Source organism: Astyanax mexicanus, chromosome 5, assembly GCF_023375975.1.
Source record: "Astyanax mexicanus isolate ESR-SI-001 chromosome 5, AstMex3_surface, whole genome shotgun sequence".
Taxonomy (NCBI): domain Eukaryota; kingdom Metazoa; phylum Chordata; class Actinopteri; order Characiformes; family Acestrorhamphidae; genus Astyanax; species Astyanax mexicanus.
Window position 1 is genome coordinate 28,912,705 of NC_064412.1, and position 21,536 is coordinate 28,934,240.

At 37.9% G+C, this 21,536-nt stretch overlaps 1 protein-coding gene across 1 annotated transcript in view; it reads right to left on the bottom strand.

Annotated features, from left to right (window-relative positions):
• Positions 1-223: 223 nt before the first annotated feature.
• The window catches only part of LOC103031728 (alpha-1,6-mannosylglycoprotein 6-beta-N-acetylglucosaminyltransferase B), a 240,802-nt gene continuing 219,489 nt past the window's right edge, over positions 224-21,536 (bottom strand). The window contains exons 13-18 of the mRNA XM_022664078.2: positions 21,102-21,257; positions 20,840-20,986; positions 18,243-18,359; positions 12,371-12,445; positions 8,288-8,550; positions 224-3,668 (exon numbers count right to left, since the gene is read on the bottom strand). Coding sequence (XP_022519799.2) covers positions 3,470-3,668; positions 8,288-8,550; positions 12,371-12,445; positions 18,243-18,359; positions 20,840-20,986; positions 21,102-21,257 — 957 coding nt within the window. The 3' untranslated portion in view covers positions 224-3,469. The remainder of the gene's footprint in view (positions 3,669-8,287; positions 8,551-12,370; positions 12,446-18,242; positions 18,360-20,839; positions 20,987-21,101; positions 21,258-21,536) is intronic.

Sequence of the window (21,536 nt, forward strand, 5' to 3'; positions counted from 1 at the left end):
ATGTATTTTCTTATCAAACTTCAGATTAATAAAATAGTCTGAGAGCATTTACAGAAAGTAAAATAATTTTTCCATGTCAGTCTACAGAATTAAATATTTAAGATGTCCTTCAGTGACTAGGAAAATAGTGGCAGGTAAGGTGAAGCGAAGGAGTGAGCACAAGACGCTACTAGTTCAAAAAGCTAAATCAGACAAGCCTTAATATAAAAAAAGCCCAAAGAAATGTGTTTCTCTTCATTTTATTAATCATAACTTAATTCACAAACCTGTATTCATAAAAATTCACAGTTTGCATTCAAACAGTGCTTTAAACATTTGACTCCTTTTAAAAAATAATCTTTTTGCTTTTTCGAGTTCATTTTGTGCAGATCGAAGATTGCATCACCCCAAGGTAAGATAAGTCTGTTTTGAGAGAAGTCCGCTTTTATGAATCCATCTCTGGTGGTGGAGGTGGGTGGAGCCTGCAGAGAAAGCAAGGACGTCCTGCTTTGAGTCGTTATCAGAATGCTCCACATACGAGGAAGCCGGGTCCTCGTCCTTTTCTGTGGTTCTTGAACCTTGTTATCGAGTAGCAGCAAATCAGTGCAAACAGAAAGCTTTGTTTGCTCCAAATATGTCAAACTGACGATCGCAGGCCAGTGGACTGGTGTTTATCTTGGAGGTTTACAACCCTGGATCTTGAGTGCTCTCTACCCTGAATGTTTGAGTGCTTTTTCCAGCTTCTAATTAACATCTTTTCCAATTTGTGTCTTATTTATAGTGTGTAGTAGCTCTCGAAATAAAGGCCTGTATAAAGCCTGAGCTGGGACAGATGTTCAGGGCTCCTCCCCTTTCATGACCTGGAAAAACCTCAAGCTCATGCTTGTTTTGTTGTACTTTCTTATTTTTCATCTTTTGGAAAAAGTAGAGTGTGTGTGACATTTTGTTTCTTCTGTTTTGGTGACAGAACATTAGAATAGTTTTATATATTTTGGTTTCTTTATTTTCAGATTTAGTTACTTGTGTTTGTCGTTTGACCTCTGGCACTGCCACAGCCATCTTAAAAGAACAATCGGTAGGCACCGAGTTGTCCAGCGGTCTAAAGCGCTGCCACTATGAGCAGGAGGTCGCAGGTTCGAACCCCGGCTCATGCAGCTTTGCCATCAAGCTGCCGGCGTTAGAGGGAGCAAAATTGGCCCTGCTCCCTCTGGGTGGGTAGATGGCGCTCTCTCCCCACATCACTCCTATGGTGATGTCTGCAGCACAGGGCGTCTGTGAGCTGATGTACCGGAGCCGAGCCGCTGTGCTGTCCTCTGACCGCACAGCAAGCCGAGCTCGGCAATGCTGCATCAGCAGCAGCTCGAAAAGAAGCGGTGGCTGGCTTCACATGTATCGGAGGAAGCATGTGTTAGTCTTCACCCTCCTGGTGTGTTGGGGCATCACTAGTGATAGGGGGAGTCCTAATGAGTGGGTTGGGTAATTGGCCGTGTAAATTGGGGAGAAAATGGGAAAAATTAGAAATAAAAAAAATAATAACAATCGGTACTAAATGCATGTGAGTGACACTAAAATTGGAAGTGACTGGGAATGAAAACAACAATGTGGCCTTAAGATTAGCTCAACAGTGAGAAAAAAGCAGCTGCATCCAAGCCAAAGTAGACGAGCGGATAATTTTGTCAATATAGTGTATATCAGGAGTGTAATGGTATGTGTATGTTCTTCGCAAACCGCCACGGTACGGGGTTACAGTTCGGTTCGTGCAAACGCACGCAGAATACACGGTACACAGGCAGTCTATAGGAGACATGTGGATCCAATGAACGAAACCCGGAAAGTGTAGGTGTGGCACTGTTGCTATTAGCAACTCGCTACTGACCTAGCCCATAGCCTACTCTGAGATGTTTAGCTCTGACTGGAAGTTGAAGCTCACAAGCAGAGAGCGTGCACAGAAATCATCAGATCATTCAGACTGTCCACACACTGCTGCAGGTCGCCTGTCGCTTTCCAGTGTGAACGCAGGGTTAGGCGCTCGTACTGTGTGTATCTATCTCTCTCGCTCGCTCTCTCTCTTTCCCTCGAATTGTCTCACTGTCTGTCTCTCACTCTCTCTCTCTGAGATATTATAATACAGCACAAAATGATCTAGTCTGCCAGACCTAAACCACACTACATTATTATTATATTATTCCTCTCCCCTCACAATAATAATGAGATATTCCAGCATTAAAAAAAGAAATCATTATTTTCATTCATTTTTAGGTGACTGACATTAATCTAATTTAATTTTGATATTCTAATACTGATATTTCTTTAAAAAGATCTCATATTTGTAGTTTAAGCAGTTAAAGTAATGCTGTTGTTTTTGTTTTTAATAAAGCGCCACAGTCAGGTTAATTGTTTGTTTGTTTCATCCATCCCAAAAAACAAAACATGGTTAGAATAAAAATTCATTGTTATTATGAAGTTAATAAAGGTAAAGCTATAAAGAATGCCTCTTTATTTTTTTCACCAACCGTACCGAAAACGCACAGAACCATGGGGTTTATACTGAGGTGTGAACTGAACTGTGAATGTTCTGTACCATTACACCCCTAGTGTATGTTGTAATTAATGTGTTCATATTTTCCCAGATTCTATTTTTTTCTTTGGCAAAAACTTGATAACATGTACGTAAATTGAGACATATATACTTATATTAGACTAAATAATCTGCCAATGGGGTAAGCAATTTTTTTTTGTTAGATTTCTTATAATTTAAAAAAAGGAGTGAAGTAAGACTTTAATTACTGATTTTGTGGCTTAAATTTGGACATAAGGATCAGAAAAACATGGCTAGTGACTTTTTAATGCTTATTTTAAGTTCAAATTGCTTAAAATAAGGTAAAAAACTAGCTAAGCAAAATAATCTTACAGTTGCTTAAAGATGCTTATTAAGACTAAATTCTTATTAGAGAAAAAAATAAGACATATTGCTTTGAAAATAGACCATTTTACTTACTAAGATTTAGTTTAGAGTGCAGCACTAGTAAAGCATCACAACAGGGCAAAAGCACTCCAGGATCAGGGTTGAAAAACATTATTTTAGCTATTTAGGGGCTAAAAACTGTAGTTATTGTAGCATTTCCTGTAGAAAACTATACTGAAACATTTTGGTAGAAAACACCAACATGCTAGCCCTGTGTCCTGATGCTAGCATAAGATTTGACTTGTCCAGCAGCTCTGACTGGGCGTGTTCCTACTCTTCTTTCAGAGAAACTGGAATAGGTATACCCAGAATGTTAGCAAACAGCTTTCTCCACTTTCTCCTCTTTCAGGTGCTAGCTAGCCTTCATGGGTGCTAGCTTCAGCTGTGTGCCAGCCTCCGCCTGGGTGGTAGATGGAGCTACATGTTGGCTACGACCTCTGGAACGGAGAAGACCTAGAGGAACCTGGTGCACTCCGGCTTTCTCCAGACTCGGACGGCTGGTCTGGACAGTAGACGCCTCCGTCATCATAAGCAGTCCCTGCATAGCGCCACCTGGCCTTTGCGGAAGTCCCTGCAGGGGCATATGCGTCTGTATTTACCGCTGAAGCCGGCGCAGCTGAACAGGAGGGTTTCCTTCTGCAGGCCGCACTCGCCCCTGGTGACGGAATACGCTGGGAAGATGTGGTTCATCTCAAGCTCCACCACCTCACACTGGATCTCAAGCCTGAAAAGACAAAGAAATCAGAAAGAAAAGTAAGATAAAAGGTAAGGGATGGGAAGATATGTACAATTCTAAAAGAAAACAGACAACTCAAGTTCGGAAATCAATATTTAACCATGTTTCTAATCACAGCTTTCATGTGTCTTGGCATGTTCTCCTCCACCAGTCTTATACACTGCTTTTGGGTGATCTGCAAAACATCATGTCTTACTTTCAACAACATTTTTCTTGGTTTGCTTCTTGCCACTCCTCCATAAAGGCCATATTTGCATCTCTGCATCTCTGACCTGTCTGGTGAGTTTCTTTGTTTTCACGATGCTGTTTGTTCACTAGTGTTCTTAAACAAACCACTAAGGCCTTCACAGAACAGGTGTATTTATTAGGGGTGTCACGATTCTCTAAATCCTCGATTTGATTTTATTTCCGATTTTAGGGTCACGATTCGATTCTCGATTTTCTTTTTTTTTACAGCAGAGAGGTCTACGCCAGTTTTAGATTAGTCTATGGTCAGTCATTGGTTTGATTAATCAAATTTACAATACCTTATTTCAAAAGGTGGGCTTGATATAAGTGATGCAAAGTGATACAAGTGATCTGTAATACACCACATTAGGCACTAATGGTCAAATTTAAATAATTTAATTAAGATATATATGTAATGCCATCTAGTGGCTTTTTTAGGTAGCAGCAGTGTGCACTATTAAAACAGCAATGTGCAACATAACAAAATAAATAATAAAAAAAACAGGAACAGTCATGTACAAAATAATAGAACAATTAGAGCCTTAACAAACTGAACTTTATCCTACTATAACAGTTAAACATGAAAAATAAGACTTTAAGACCTTTTCGGTCCCTTTTTCTTTAACAAAGATATATTATTAATTTTATCTGAGAGAAAGATGCTCCTTAAGGTACCAAAAGTATTATTACTTTGAAGTTCGAAACCATGACATAATTTCGATCGATTTCGATGAAATATCGAAATCGTGACACCCTTAGTATTTATACTCATGTAGATATAAATTATACAAATTATACAAAGCTGGACTCTAATTAAGGTAATTAACGAACCAAGTGACTTCTTGACTTCTTAACCTTATGTTAATCTTATCATCCTCTTGACTTCATTCCAGAGGTTTTCAATAGGGTTCAAATCTGGAGACTAACCTTCAATTTATTTAAATGTCAGTCAGCAACTGCAGGATGACATGCAGTGACCTACAAAAAGAATGGCAAATGACAGATGGGCTGAAGTGCATGGAAAGAACAGGCTACTAGAGGCAGGGCTAAAAAGCTTGAACAAAATCCCTTCATTCATAAGAAGCAAATAATAAACAGGCTGAAGTTTGCAAAAAAAACATAGAAGACTGGAGTAAAATCATTGTTTCTGATGGGTCCAATTTTCATCTTTGCCCAACACCTGCTTATCTAATTGTTAGACAGAGACCCAGAGAGACTTACAAGCCACAATATCTAGCACCCACTGTGAAATTTGATGGAGGATTGGTGATGATATGGTGATGCTTCAGCAAAGCATGGAATCTGGCGGATTCATCTTTGTAAATGACGCATGAATCAAGCCCTAACTCTGAAATGAATGAAATGTTCCCTAACTCTGAGGACTAGTGTTTTTCCAGCAGGACAATACTCCATGCCACACGGATAGATCAGTCAAGGTGTGGATGTAGTACCACCAGATCAAAATCCTGCAATGGTCAGCCCAAACTTCAGACCTGAACCCCGTTGAAAACCTCTGGAATGTAATTAAGAGGAAGATAAATCATCACAAGCCGTCAAACAAATCTGAACTGCTTGAATTATTTCTTCAGGAGTGGAGAAAGGTCACCCAAAAGCAGTGTGTAAGACTGATGGAGAACATGCCAAGACGCATGAAAGTTGTTTAAAATTAAATTTAGGAAATTATTTCTGAGGTAAAACATCAGTATTGATGTTTTTAAATCAATAAAAAAGCTAGTTTTCTTTGCAATATTTGAGGTCTGAGAGCACTGCGTATTTTTCATTTGTCAATAGTTATAGAATAAAACAACAATGTTCAAACTGATATTTTTTCATTAATAGCATCAGTCAAAAAATAATACCTCCCCCCTGGTGACGTCCAATCATCTGCACCTCACTTCTATAAGAGCCACACTGCTACTGCTTTATCTTAGCCTAATCAGCTCTCCTCTTAATGCCCTGCCCCCTAAACCCATACATCACCCAGCGCCCCTCCTAAGCAAACCGTCCCACTTTTGTAAAGCATTTTTCAAATTTGAGCTGAGGGTGGAGTCAGCTAAAATCAGGGGGTTTGGTTACCTTTTAAACTCTACCAGGATAGCAAATTATAAACTTGCAATAAAAAGTAGCATTAGCTGCTAACAGCATTAGCTGAAAACATGCTGAGGAAATGTATTGGAAACTAGGGCACTAGTTTGTAGTTTGTTCATTCTGTCACCAAAAAAAGAAAGAAAAAAAGAAAGAAAGGTGGAATAAAAGGCAGCTATGAGGGTGTATGAAAAAAGATTATGCTTGAAAATAACAAAAAAAGAAATTGAATGGATGAATAAAAAGGAAGGAGAAAGAAGAAGATGAAAAAAGCCGTGGAGTAAAAGACAGATGAAAGGACGGGTTAAATATAGAGAGGTGGTGGGTGAAGTGAAGACAGGTGAGATAGTAAAGGCTGGGGAGAGTGAGGGAGGATAATAGCGAGGGAAAGAGACATGCTGCTGGTCTTTGTTGAGACTGGCAGGGTGGTAACGAGATCCACTCTTCTCATACACACTTCCATGACACTGTGGCTCCTTCCAACTCGTATGAAATGTAGGTCTTCATACACGAGCCCCTCTCTCTGCTTCCTATAGCAGGATGAAGCCCGGAGGAAGGTGCCCTTTGCTGCTTATCAACTGTTCCTGCTCCTGCTAGCTTATAATGAAATCACAACAGCTGGCCCTCTGTGAACTGTGCAATATCCGCAATCTTATAACTGTAGTCCACGCTGTCGTGTGCTAGACGATGGCAATATCTAGTCTCTGGTGTGATTTCTGGTTATTATATTGTATTGATGGTATGAAAGCTTGTTTTTATGTTGTTTATTTGAACTGTATATGCTTTATTACATCAGGCTTCAGGGATGTATGCAAAAAAAAACAACAGAAAAACAGTTCCATTTTAGATTATCCAAAGTAGCACATCTTGCTTAGATCACAGCTTTGCACATCTTGGCATTTTTGTGGTAAAGTCACCTGGAATGGCTTCCAGTTAACAGCTGTGAAAGATTTAATGTAATTATAGGACAGTTTGATGTAAAATTAATAATTATTCTCTTTTATAAGGAGAGTATGACACTTTGTTAAGAATTAAAATATGTTAAAAGTGAAATATTTCATGTAATTATAAGACAAGTTCTTGTAAAATGAATAATTATTCCCTTTAATAAGGAGTATATGGCACTTTTTTAAGAATTAAAATCTGTTTAAAGTAAAAGATTATAGATAAAGATTATAGATAGATATATTAATATAGATTATTAATGGAATTAATAAATAGGACAAGTTCTAAAATGACAGTAATAGTTGTTAATCGTAGTAAATACAATAACTGTTTTTTTATGGTTTATATCTGTTTTAAATGTGACATTTAAATGTGATTTTCTGTTTTTTTTACAGACATTTTCTGGCGCCCCCTGCTGCCGGAAAATGACCGTTTTTCTTTTTTTTTTTAACATTTTTTTAACAGTGTGTGCTTGAATTTCTTAAAATCCTACCGGGATGTAGTATATTTTTGCATTGTTGTGTGACTCCAAATCCCAATATATGTTTTAAAATATTTTTTTCTCATAATAAATCCATACTATCTATACTCAATACACATACACATTTTAGTTGTGTCCCTGGGTTTCACTCAGTCCAGTTACCGTAAAATATACCATATATTCTGCTGATGTTAGTATGTTAGCTAACTCGCCGTTAATGTTAGCTTGCTTACTGCTAACATTAGTTCTATCCCTGGTAATGTTAGCTATCTCGCTTTAGCTAGCTAAAGTAAGTATGTAAGCTAGATTGCTGCTAACATTCGTATGTTAGCTAGCTTGCTGCTAAAGTTAGCAGGTTAGCTAGCTTGCTGCTAACAGTATGTTAGCTATCTTGCTGCTAACATTAGTATGTTAGCTAGCTTGCCGCTAAAGTTAGTAGGTTAGCTCACTTGCCGCTAAAGTCAGTATATTAGCTAGCTAGACGCTAAACTTTAACTTTTAAACTTTTAACTTATTTAGCTGATTGGTTCAAATTAGAGATGGGCCATATAACAATATTTTTAATTGTATTTTATCGTATTTTTCTTAGCGCTTCTTAGAATATTGAAGACCAATATCACCAGGACATGAAGAACCCAAACCCATCGGCACTTTATTTCATTTAAAAAATCTATTAATCCAGGACAGAAAAATATGAATAGAAGTCACTGTGCTCAGTATGGGAGAATATCTGAAATGTAGTTTTTATAGCTCTGTTTCTACGGCCGGCTGCTGTGCTTTCTCTCCTCACACTGTACAGCAGTCTGAGCTTAACCTCAGTTACGCTGACAGAACTGAGAATTCAGTGTTCAGTATAAGAAACACTCACTTGCTCAGCGCCTCCTTGTTGTTGATGAAGCGAAAGAAGGCTGGTTCACACACCAGGTCTGAGCTCTGACACGCCTCCACACACGACTGGCCTTCTGCAGATACCATGAGTCTGAGGGCACTTAACGGAGGCCAGCAGGGCAGCGCTGTGGAGTTCCCCGCCCAGCCCAGGAGCGTGGAGTTGGGTAACCGAGTGAACGGACCCCCAGGCCAAACTCTGGAGGCATTGACTGGAGGAAACGGAGCCTCTGGACTGCAAAACTCCTGTAGAAAACAAGAGAGATGAAAAAAAAAAAGAATTATCAATTATAATCGATTATAATGCACCATAAACTGTGTACTTTAAAAAAGTACTAAGAGGCAAATAATAAGACTATAAAATAAACAACACAAGAATTTTCTTTCCATATTTTTTTGCCCCTGTGTCACTGATTAGTTGTGTAGTGTGAAAGTCTCAACAACTGAAGGACTCAAGGCGATTACAGCACAACAGCAAAACGACTGACCACTCAAAAAGTTGTGTAGTGTGAACCTGGCATGAGGAAGACAAGCGAGAACACAAAACAGGATCAAAAAGGACCAAGAAAAGAAAAAAAAAAAAACAGATCCTAGTCCCTTAAAATACTGGAAATATCCCTATAAATTATACTTTAATCTAAAAACAGTCATAATGATGACAGCTTCCATCCCTGATCTGATGCTACATTAATTCTTTTCATTGAAACACAGTAAGTGTGAAACTTCATCACATTCAGAAACTCTGCATAATACAAACGTGAGTCTCACGCACAACGTGTGAACATTCTTCAATGCTCCAAACTAAGCTCCAAATCCGGCGAGACTCGCTGCTCTTTTCCTAACTAAACAGGGATATGTTTTATAATGTTCATCACTTCTGAAGTGTGAAGGTCGAGAGGGGAGCGTAGCTGCTAATGCACAGCGAGAGATTAATCAAGACCATGTCATTTCGATTAAACACACACTATCAATCACAGTTCAGCATTAGAGGGCTGTTGACTGGGTAAAGTTTCAAATCCTGTGAAAGGATCTTAATGAAGTTTTTTGATCATGTCAAGGCATGGAAGAGAATCAATGTTTTGACTTCAGTAAGTGCAATTTCTAAAATTTCACATTTTTATCTGTAAATCATACTATAGCTGATAAATCAAAGCAAAGTTATTGTGTAATTGGCATCAAATTAGGTCCAAAAATATGTGCTGTTAGATTATGAGCATGTGTTTAGCACTGTAGATTATTAGTAAAGTCAACCAAACTATGAAGAATAAATAAGAAACATTTGTTAAACAAACCAGTATATGTTTTATATTTTAGATTCTTCAAACTAGCAACTCCTGCTTAGATAAATAAAGCTTTGTACATCTTGACATTTTTTGTCAGCTTTATGAGGTAGAGTCACCTGGAATTCAGGCTTTTAAATACAGCTGTGCTGAACTTATCAATAGTTAATAACTTGAATTTGTTGTCTCTTAATAATGTGTTTGAGAGCATCAGTTGTAAAGTTGTGAAGAGGTAGAGTTGGTATACAGTAAATAAGTGAATAACCCTAACCCCTAACCGTTTGAGTAACATTCTAAATCCATTTTATGGCAAAATAATACTCAACTAACTAAAGAAAAAAATACTTTAAGAAATGAAGGTCAGTCAGTCAGTCTGAAAAAAATAAGTATACAGAAACTTTAAAAGTTCAAAGACAAAGACCATCAAATGTTATGATGAAACTGGCCCTCATCAGGATGGCCTCAGGAAGGAGGACCAAGAGTTATCTCTGTTGCACAGGATAGAGAGTTAATGACACATCACAGGCAGGTGTGTGCCAAGGAATGTGTGTGTGTGTGTGTGTGTGTGTAAGAAAGAGGGGAAAAAAAACAAAAAAAAAAAAATGAGTGAAAGTATTTGCCCCCTACAGTTTATTTTTTTGTCATACTTACATTTTTCAGATTATACAAACATTAATATCAGACAAAGAAAACCTGAGTTAATTGCTTTAATTTCTTTGCCTATTAATGTGTTTGAGAGCATCAGTTGTAAAGTTGTGAAGAGGTAGAGTCAATATACAGTAAATAGCCCTGTTTGAGTAATGTTCTATTATAGCAATGTTCTATTATCTTTATTATAGCAAGAACTACTCAACTGGATTTCTGATACAAATAAGAATAAGATTTTGAAAAATATTTAAATGATGTTGGTAAAATCCCTGTTTTATTTTATATGTTTTGGATTTTGTAAAATAAATGATTATGTTAATGTAACATATTTGTTTTACTTTCACTTTTATTATTGTATGTAACAAAAGATGCTGTGAAGAAACATGAGATTTTGTATGTGCTGTTTTCTGTAAAATGTTTTTAAAAAACTTCAATGAAATTGATATAAAAGAACTACTCAACTACCTAAAGAAAAAGAATGAAGGTCAGTCAGTCTGAAAGAATGAACTATGCTGAAACTTTGAAAGTATCCTCAAGTGTCATGACAAAGACCATCAAATGTTATGATGAAACTGGCTCTCGTCAGGACCGCCTCAGGACGGAGGACCAAGAGTTATCTCTGTTGCACAGGATAGGTTCATCAGTTACTAGCCTCAGAATCTGCAAGTAAACAGTATTTTGGTTTATTTAACACTTTTACTACGTTACTACATGACTCCTTATATGTTGCTTCATAGTCTGAATGACTTCAATGACTTTATTCATAAAATCATAAAAAGAAAGAAAACACATTGAAATATACATATACATATACACATTCTATTCGTCTGTTGTTACACTACCCTTCTTTGCCATTCTCTCTCTCTCTCTCTCTCTCTCTCTCTTTTTCCTCAATGTGGTTGATTTTTTTCTTTTTTCTTTCATTCACGTTGTGTTCCTGGTGTGTTCAGCTCAATAGCAGTGAATCAGGCTGTAATCAGTCTGCTGCATTGTGTGATTAGGAAGGGCTTGCACTGCATGTAGTAGAGTTAATGACACATCACAGGCAGGTGTGTGTGTGTGTGTGTGATAAGGAATGTGTGTGTGTGTGTGTGTGTGTGTAAGAGAAAGGGGAAAAAAACTAAAAAAAAAATTATTTTATTTATAAAGGGATTTTAAAATTTGATTTTATTTATAAAGGGAAAAAGAAATCTGCCTGATTACTGCCAAACCTGTAGAATCAAGGACTCAATGTGTTGTCTGACAACACAAAGCAAAATAAAAGATCTCAAAAAGCAACACATTATGCCTCGATCTGAAGAAAATTCAAGAACAAATGAGAAAACAAAGTCATTGATCATCTATCAGTATGGAAAAGGTTGCAAATTATTTTGGACCACAGTGAGAGCTATTATTTACAAATGAGTGGCTAAAATTACTAAAAAAGGTACAGGCAACTCATCCAGAAGGTCATAAAAGAACCCAGAACAACATCCAAAGAACTACAGGTCTCACTTGCCTCAGTTAAGGTCAGTGTTAATGATTCAATAATAAGAAAGAGACCAAAAAGAACACAAATGCCCATCTCACATTTAAAAAAAAAAAAACATGGTGGTGGTAGTGTGATGTCTGGGGCTGCTTTGCTGCTTCTGGACTTGGACAACTTGATGTAATTAGTAAATCATACGTTTTGCTCTCTTCCAGAAAATCCAAAAGGAGAATGTTCAGCCATCAGTCTGTGACCTTAAGCTTAAAACCTCTCCATGTGGCTGAATTAAAACAATTCCTCTTTCACAGAAATGGCAGTTATCACAAATGCTGTTGTTGCTGCCAAGGGGGCTCAACCAAGTTATAATATTTAGGGGGCGAAGACTTTTTCACACAGTGCCAGGTTAGTTTGAATAGATTTTTTTTTCTCTTAATAAATGAAATAATCATTTAAAAATGGCTTTTAATATTTACACAGGTTATATTTGTCTGATGTTCAAATGGGTTTGTTAATCTGAAAAATGTATGATTAAAAAAAGGAAAAACAAAGTATTGCTTTTTCACAATATTGTACGTCTATTCATCCAGAATGATTTATATTCAGTGTTCAGAGCAGTTAGAGGGTTCAATATATATAAATATATATATATATATCTGATCTATGTACCCACCTGGTGTTGAATGTAAGCGTGCACTCTCTCAAGCATCCCCTCACATGTGTACTCGTATGGTAGATACGGCTCCACCTGAGGACATACACACACACACACACACACACACAAAGAGAGAGAAACACAAGTCACTTGTATTGAACTGCAGATCGTTGTTTTGAAATCATTGTTTGAAGTGCTTTTTTCCTCCTTGCTTGTCATTATTCAACTTAATTGCAATCAAAAGGTATTTCAGCCCATTAGTCAAAACAAGACAAACGTGGTAATTGCCGAGCCCGTCAGGTTTAATTGCCTTTGGCTTGGTGACAGTCAGGAACCGCTGACTCGATAAATCACATTTTCATTTTCCTTTGTCGTGGACGTGAATTATCTCGGACACAAATGAAAATCTGTAACAAAGCGCACACTTGATTAAACCGATTCGATTTACGGGGTCTTTTTCGTAAACAGTTCGCTCTCCCTCGAAATGTCTGGAGATGCCAGGCGGCGGTGTCGCTGAGAAACACCTCGGGAGATGAAAGAGCACTCGAGTGATGCCGCTAAAAATATGGAAATGCTCCCAGCAGATTAATTAGAGCAGGTTCATAAATATTTAGAGACGCGGGGAGCTTTACTGGGCCTGCCGCATTTCTCCATCTCCCTTCAGTCCACCGCGTTCTGGACGCGTTCACTTCAAAGCCAAGTCTTGCCGTGTCTCTCGCTCTCGTGCTCTCGCGCTTTCTGTAAATCTCAACTGCTGCCGTCATGAGATCTGCGGTGACACACAGAAACATGATCCCAGTTCTTCGGGAAACTGGGTCACGTGGCGTTTTTTCCACAGAGATAAAGACCCTAACACACCTTCATGATGACACAACTGCCTTGCTGAGGTAGATGAAGAAAAAAAAACACTGGATTTTTGCTTTTTTTAAGTGTTATGCTGAATTTGCCTCCCTGCCCCACTCACATCACACATCACACAGCAGAATGAGTGTTTCTGGGTGGATCTACAGCTACAGTAGATACAGCGATCACCAGCGTAAACCTTTGTGCCCATACATTCAGATTTCAGCACAACACCGATTCGGCATATCCTCTTCTGTGATGGACTAGCCAAGGTTGTCTCCAGACCTAAAGCTATTTGAGCATCTGAGGAGCATCCTCAAACAGAAGGTGGAGGATTACAGGGTCTCCTCATGGAGGCATGGACGTTAATTCTCTAGTGAACTTTTGCCTAAGAGAGTTAAAGCAGTGCTAAAAAAAAATAATGGTGGTAACACTTTTGGCACAATTCGTTCAGTGGTTTATGCATTAATGGCATATTTACAAAAATGTGAGGGAAGGCACACTTAAATCCTTTAATTTTCCCAAAAATCATTAAGTCATTATGCATGAATTTTATCATTCAGGTTGTAAGGGGCAGTAAAGCCATTCCGCTGAAGTACAGCGTTACACAGGAGTTTCAGTTTAGTTCTCCAGCACTGAGACTGGAGCAGTATTAGCATTAGATGCTAATCGTGCTAAGCTCTAGCTCTTTCCCCATTCAGTGGTGAGTATGTAGCCTGCTGCTAACCCTGGCTAGCTCTGCTGAAGCAACATTAGCATTAGTCGCTAAGCACTAAGCACTAGCCCTTTTGTCATTTAAAGGTGAGTATTATCGGCCTGTAGCCTGCTTCTAACACTGGCTAGCACTGCTGGAGCAGCTTAAGCATTCACGCTAAGTGCTAGGTCTTTCACCATTCAGAGACACGTATATCGGTCTGTAGTCTGTGTCCGTTTACTGTGTTAAAACAAGCTACCTAATAGCTAATATCTCCCTGGCTTACCAGAGCAGCCAGGGTTCCTCAGTGTAGAGTATTGACTGTTACCCACTAATGCTAATGCTGCTGCACCCAGCCTTAGTGGAAATCTGGAAACCTAAGCCTACTGTAAATAAACGGAAGTGCTTTACTCACCCAAATAAACAGTTTTCTGGAGAGAAATCTGTGTAGATTAACGTCCAGAACTCGTTTGAGTTTAAAAGAAAATGTTTTTATTAAGAATTAGAGTTTTAAAGTGGTTGCTGACTTCCTGGGAGAAGCACATTATTGTTACTATTGTCATTTATCTATTATTGTTACTGTCTAATTTTTATAAAATTATTTTACCAGCAAGACCTGCTGAATTAGAAGGGAAACATGGCGCCACCCCTGTTCCTTACTAGTGTCGCACAATGCGCCTTATAATCCGTGTTCTTTATGCATGAATACAGACCAAAAAATTTGACGTTTATTCATAAAATTAAAAAATACAATATATTTACACACACTTCAAAAACCACTGTAGTGTAAACCCTGAGAAAAGGACTTTTGTTGCTAATGAACACCTTTCAACACCATTTATTTCTAATGTTATACTAAAGCTGCAGTCAGTCAAAGCCCAGTCCTGCCGTGTCTCTCGCTCTCGTGCTCTCTGTAAATCTCAATCGCTGCCGTCACGAAATCGGCGGTGACACACAGAAACAAAGCAATCTCACTGTAGGACAGAGAGGAGGGGAGGTTAATTGGTTTCAGTAAACTGTTGTGGTGGAATGTTCTTTGATTGACACTACAAGCAGCTAATGCAGTGTGTGTGTGTGTGTGTGTGTGTGTGTGTGTGTACACAGAAGTGTAGTATGGTCAGTCCACTGAATGCTCACAATGCTCCTCCCTCTCACAGAGTAGTGGCCCATAAAACAGTGATTAACCCTATGAAACCAAGCATTTCTATGGAGGCATGAGGTTTGGCAGAACTCACTTTAATTAAATGAAAACTGCCTCCAGAGTAGTGGGTGGGCTGCATGTCCATGCTGCATGGTGGTCCGAAAAATGGTTTAGGGTGTTCAATTGGATCTATCAGTGTTTAAAAAAAAAGATTCAAGTAGCTCTAAACATGTTGAACAGCTTTTAACAGCAACTCCACAGGGTAAATCTGGAATCAGACCAGAAGACCAATCTGTAGCAGTTTTTGCCGGTTAACCTTACTGATAAGTGCTTTTCTTAAGGCTATATATATATGTTTAGTCCCAATCCCTTAAGTTCATTTCGTATTGTGTATGTGTGGAAATGCTCTTACTTTCACTATTAAACACATCTCTTCTAGAGTTCTAGAGCCCTATCGTACACCCTGCACAAGGCGCGTCACAATGCTCTTTGCTATCTTACACCCCGTCAAAAGTCTTTTTTCACGCTTTGAGCCCACGCTGACAAATTAAGGAATACAAAGGACAAAGTTCAGGAATAAATGAGGATGGGTAGAAATTATGTGTGTTTAGATAAAGCCCGAGTGCGCCACTGACTGAAATTAACCTAGGCAAAAGTCAATCAGCAGAGTCCATTCCTACAGGTGTGCCATGCAGAATAAAGAGTAAATTAAGATTGCTGTTCCCTTAAAAGAGCTGCTGGCATACCTTAACAGCATGAACGCAGGTCAGTTTCCTCTGCTGTGACACACAAAGGGTCATGCTGTTAAGATACGAATGTGCCAAAGTCAGAGCTCACCTGCTTCTTAAAGGGAAAGGCAACTGACACACTGATTGGTTAATTAAAATAATTAGTACATGCCTTTTGTGCGTTTCGAGCTGTGCAAAGAGTATTTTTAGCGCCCTTGCAATACTGAAGACACGCCAACATGCTCTAAATCCAGGTGGGCAATTTGCAATTGACTGGGGGGCTATAGATTGCTAAAATAGGGCTCTTACTGTTGCTTTGTTTCCTGATATGTGTTCTTTCAAATTTCCTTAAAGTCTGGAGAAACTTTTAAACTTTTGACTGATCCTGTAAACATGTATATATACAGTTCTGAAAACAAATAAGAGACCACTTAAAAATTATATGTTTCGTTGATTTTACCAAATTGAAAACCTCTGGAAAATAAAGTCAAGGGGAAGATGGATGATCACAAGCCATCAAACCAAGCAGAACTGCTTGGATTTTTGCAGTAGGAGCGGCATAAAGTTATCCAAAAGCAGTGTGTAAGACTGGTGGCGGAGAACATGCCAAGATGCATGACAACTGTGATTAAAAAAGAGGGTTATTCCACCAAATATTGATTTCTGAACTAAACTTTATGAACATAAACTTGTTTTCTTTGCATTATTTGAGGTCTGAAAGCTCTGCATCTTTTTTGTTATTTCAGACATTTCTCATTTTCTGCAAATAAATGCTTTAAATGACAATATTTGACAATATAAATAACAATGCTTATTTTACTCAAACATTAAACATTAGAGACAACTGCAGTCTCTATCACAAGCTGGAAAATGGGTGGATTTTTTTGAGAGATAATTGTAGTTAGTTTGTAATCAAGGCCTTAAAAGTCCAGGTGAGAAGATAATTAAATAAATTAGACCCCATTATCTGGCGACTGGTTCAATACAGAGAAAGCAATAAGTGCACTGACCAGTGTAAAATCAGCGCTTTTTCATCTGGAGCACAAATTCGGGAATCTCTAAAACAATCATGATGTGTTATAGTTTACAGCCTTGTATTATGCTTTCAGTAAATGTAAGAGTTTATTCAGGATGATTGTATAAACACTGTAATTACTGTTCCAGGGTAATCAGATTGAAGATCTGAGCTGAATGAAGTGGATTAATTCTTTGATAGTGCATTCAAAGGGAGGATATTAGCAACTAATAGGCATGTAAATGCTCATGTCTGATTGCTCTCTCGATCGGAACAGCTGCAATCAATCAGTGTATGGCAAACAAATGTCTGTTGTCATTGAATAATGTTCTAGCAGGTGCTGCAAATAAAATAAAGGCTCCTGTGTTCTCAGATGAATGTGGTTCAACTAGAACAAAAATTAACATTTTTGAGACAGTTTTGGTTTTACATTGTAGTTTAATGAGTGGATTTAAGAACTTTCCAATGTTCTGTCATCATCGTCTACATAGAAAGATAGCTTCTACTAAGACTTCACTACTATTACTTGGTTTGTAGAATGTTGTCAGTCTAAGAAGTTGCATTTCTTCCAAGTGTTGTGTTGATTTTTGCCTCTCTGCCACAATTTGACTCCCCTTTGTGGAGAATGAATGTACCAGATTAACCTAGAATTCTGGATGGATCTACAGCTACAGTAGATACAGCAATCACCAGCATAAACGTTTCTGCCCATACTGCTTCAAGACATGCACTCAGTTGAAGGGGATTCAGGTTTTGGCACAACTCCGATTTGGCACATCCTCTTCTGTGAAGGACTGGCCAAAGGATGTATCTAGACCTAAAGCCATATGAGCATCTGTAGGGCATCCTCAAATGGAAGGTGGAGGAGTACAAGGTCTCTTAATATCCACCAGCTATGTAATGTCATCATGAAGAAGTGGAAGAGGATTTATTAGTGAACTCCATACTGATGCAAGACATGCACCCAGGTGGAGGGGGTTCAGGTTTCGGCACAACACCAGTTCTGTTTTCTTCTGCATTGTTTAACAGATGATGATTGTAAGGCGCATCTTCCTGTAATTGATCTGAAAGTCTAGACCAGGGGTTGGCAATAGGAGGCCAGCGGGCCAGATGTGGCCAGCAAGCATGAAACATCTGGCCTGTTAGGTTGTTTGAACTATAATGAATGATGATAAAAAAAAAGAAAAAGAAAATGCTTCTTTTGTTTACATGCCCCCCTGTCTCTCTGTTGCGCTAGGCGTGACTTTAGCTTCCGCCTGTTCTTGTTTTTCTGCCCGTTCTTGGGCTCCCTGCCGGGGCAGCGTCTTTCTTCTCAGGTTTTCCTGCTTTGAAATTAACTGTTCTGCAATTGGGTTCAACAACCCTCTGGGCTGGAGAGCTACTAGTCTGTAGTAAACTTCATTTTACAAAACAGATTTTATATACAAATGCAAATAAACTTATTATGAATTCCTACTGCTTCACCTTACCTTCAACCTCATGATCTCTTGGACAGCCGCCTCAAACTCATCTGAGTTGTTGTAGTCCACGGTCATTACGTGAGGTCTTCCGATGTACTGCTCTGCATACGGGTGCTGAGACGACACCTGCAACAGACAAACAATAAATATACCTCAATGATATTCAGCTAATTCATCTGAACTTTTGATTTGATATGATTTTTTTGGGTGGAAAAGGAGGGTAAAGACTAGCGCATGCCTCCTCTGATACATGTAAAGTCAGACTCCACCTCTTTTCCAACTGTAGCATCAATAGGTAGCATCACAGCCCATTTGGAGGAAAGCACAGCACCCCAGCTCCAATACATCAGCTAACAGATGCCTGTGCTGACAACTTCACACTGAGAGTAATAAGTACAGAAAGCACCCATTCCATTCTACACAGTAAGCCAATTTTTTCTCTCTCAGACTCCGGCTGCTGATGCAAGCAAACCAGTGATTCTCAGATCATAGTGAATCAGAGCCCTGACTTTTTTATGTACTGTGCTTGAAATCGTTTGCATGTCAAATTAAGCATTTTTAGACTTCTACTTGCACTTCTAAATAAGTAAGATCTTGTTTATTAACTCTTCCACTTTTTTCAACACCTGATCATTTTGTAAAGAATAAAACAGAATACTCCTTAAGCTCTGGTGAAACTCTGGTGAAACTACCCAAAAACTGCACTCAAACACATTTGTCAGAATATTATCCTTTTACATGAGGTGCTGACCTCAGGTAGCTCACTGTGTGGCCCCTCTTTAAGTCTCGCTTCTTCATGAATAGCAAAGAAAGTTGCCTGAATCTTCAAGGCAGCTTTGATCAGTATGCAGTTCACGTCTCTGCTGGGCTCTCTGCTATGCTAAACTGTCAAAGTTGCTACTTTCAGTACTTGAGGATCTGCTGTGAATAGTTCAAATAGCACTGGGGAAAAAAAGCTCATCATCACATAAAATATCCAGAGGGACCCAGTGTCAGCATGTTGGTGGGTTGTCAGGTTTGGGTTAGCGTCACTTAATCTTACAAAAATCGGCCTGTGCAGAACTGGAAGCAGAAGTAGAAGAGGCCAACACCCTCTTTACATCTCCTACAGAGATATACATAAAATTGTCACCATACATACCATATACAGCTCTGGAAAAAAACAAACAAACAAGACTTCACTTAAAAATGATGAGTTTCTTTGGTTTTACCAAATTAAAAAGCTTTGGAATGTAATCAAGAGGAATATGGATGATCACAGCCATCAAACCAAACTAAACTGCTTGAATTTTTGCACCAGGAGTGACATAAAGTTATCCAAAAGCAGTGTGTAAGACTGGTGGAGAAGAACATGACAAGATGCATAAAACTGTGATCAAAAACCAGGGTTTTTATGAATATGAACTAGTTTTCTTTGCATTATTTGAGGTCTGAAAGCTTTGCATCTTTTTTGTTAATTCATCCATTTCTCATTTTCTGCAAATAAATGCTTTAAATTACAAAAGTGTACAATTTTTTTTACAATGTCCGTAGTTTATAGAATAAAACACCAATGTTCATTTTACTCAAACTCAGAGAAACAAAAAAAATCAGAGAAACTAATTCAGAAACAGAGCTGTATATACGTGACTCGTAGGGGATTGAGAGCCCAGGTTCCCTCATAGCTTGTCAATGAAAAAGATCCATTCAAAATGCCAAGGTATCTTATGGTCCAGGTCTCTACAAAGCAAAATCAATCAATCAATTAATCAACCTTTATTTTCACTCGGGAAAAACATTGAGGGTGACCCTCATTTACAATGTTGCTGAGCATTTACAGCATCAAAGGGATTGAAAACATTTACTAATAAATTAGAAATAATAAGGAATAAAATAGAAAATAAATAAATAAATAAATAAAAGAAGTACTAATTTTAAATCAACATTTAATATGTATGACTAAAACAGAAATTTCTAAAATACCATAAAAAATGAATTGACACATGAAAAGTAAAAATAATTATAAGATATAAAATAAGTAAAAAGATAATAGTAGAAGTGATAGGAAATGATAAAATGAATAATAGAACTAAGAGCAAGAATGAAAATATAAAATATTAGAATAAAAAAAACAAAAGTAATAATAAATAATTAAATTAAAATAAATTAAATAAATTTAAAATTAAAATAAGAAAAAGATAAACTAATTTAAAAAAATCATTTAAAACAATCATAGGCTTTCTGACGGTGATTAGAAACTAAAAAAAGCTCTAGCAGAAGAGTTAATATTTTGAGAGTTAATTCAACACCACATTTTAGTCACATGTTATATGAATTATATGTAAAATAGTTAGAACAACTCTCAAAGTGCTAATTTAGACATACCACTGCATTAAATTTACTCTACAGTGTTAATTTACAAAAAAAAAAAAAACATTATCCACCCTCCAACCCAGCACTAAGAGAATCAATAATGCCCTACCATTTGAACCACAACAACTATGTCCCATTAATGTAAATAAAAACAAACATAACACAAACATACACACATAACCCTCACAAACTACACAAAGTCTCACAAAGTCCCCATAATTACCACAAGCAAAGAAGTTCGTTTAAGAGCTCACCTCTCTGGATGTAGGTTTCCCCCTGAAAAACTCATGGTTAAGTGAGCTGTGGGGCGGGTGGAACTTGGGTTGCAGGTAAATGCATCCATTGGCTATTGCTTCTAAGGGGGCGGGTCCTTCATAGGGAAAACCAAAACCAATAAAGAGCTGTGGAATGAAGAAATAAGCGAAACAAATCGAGCTTTATCATCAGGAACACACATTACTACATCATTAAACTATCCTACATCATTATTTAACAAGTGCTCCACTGTATGCAGACCTTAGCCTTGCGCAGAAGTTGCTGCAGCTCCTGTTGAGGTAGCAATCCATGGTTCTTAACGAAGGCAGGGACCTCCGGGGGGCGCTGTGTCTCGTAGTACACTGTTCCATGTACTTCCATGTAGCGATGCAGAATCTGCAGGAACTTCTCTTTACCCTGGTTAAAGAAATCAAGTGTCAGATAGAGGTAACTGACTAATATTGCAACAATTGTATGCAATATTGCAATAATTGTAATAAATGTAAAATGTATTTACATTTAAATTAGTGCTGTCAATTAAAATACTAGTATATAATTGTAAGTTTAAGAGGAGATAAAGCCAACGTAAGATGCTGGAATAAAGAATGAATGACAAATTATTTTTTTTTCCTTTATTGTAAACTTCTCAGCTTGGTTGTGCAGATTTCTGATATAAAACAGCGTTTTCACACCTGT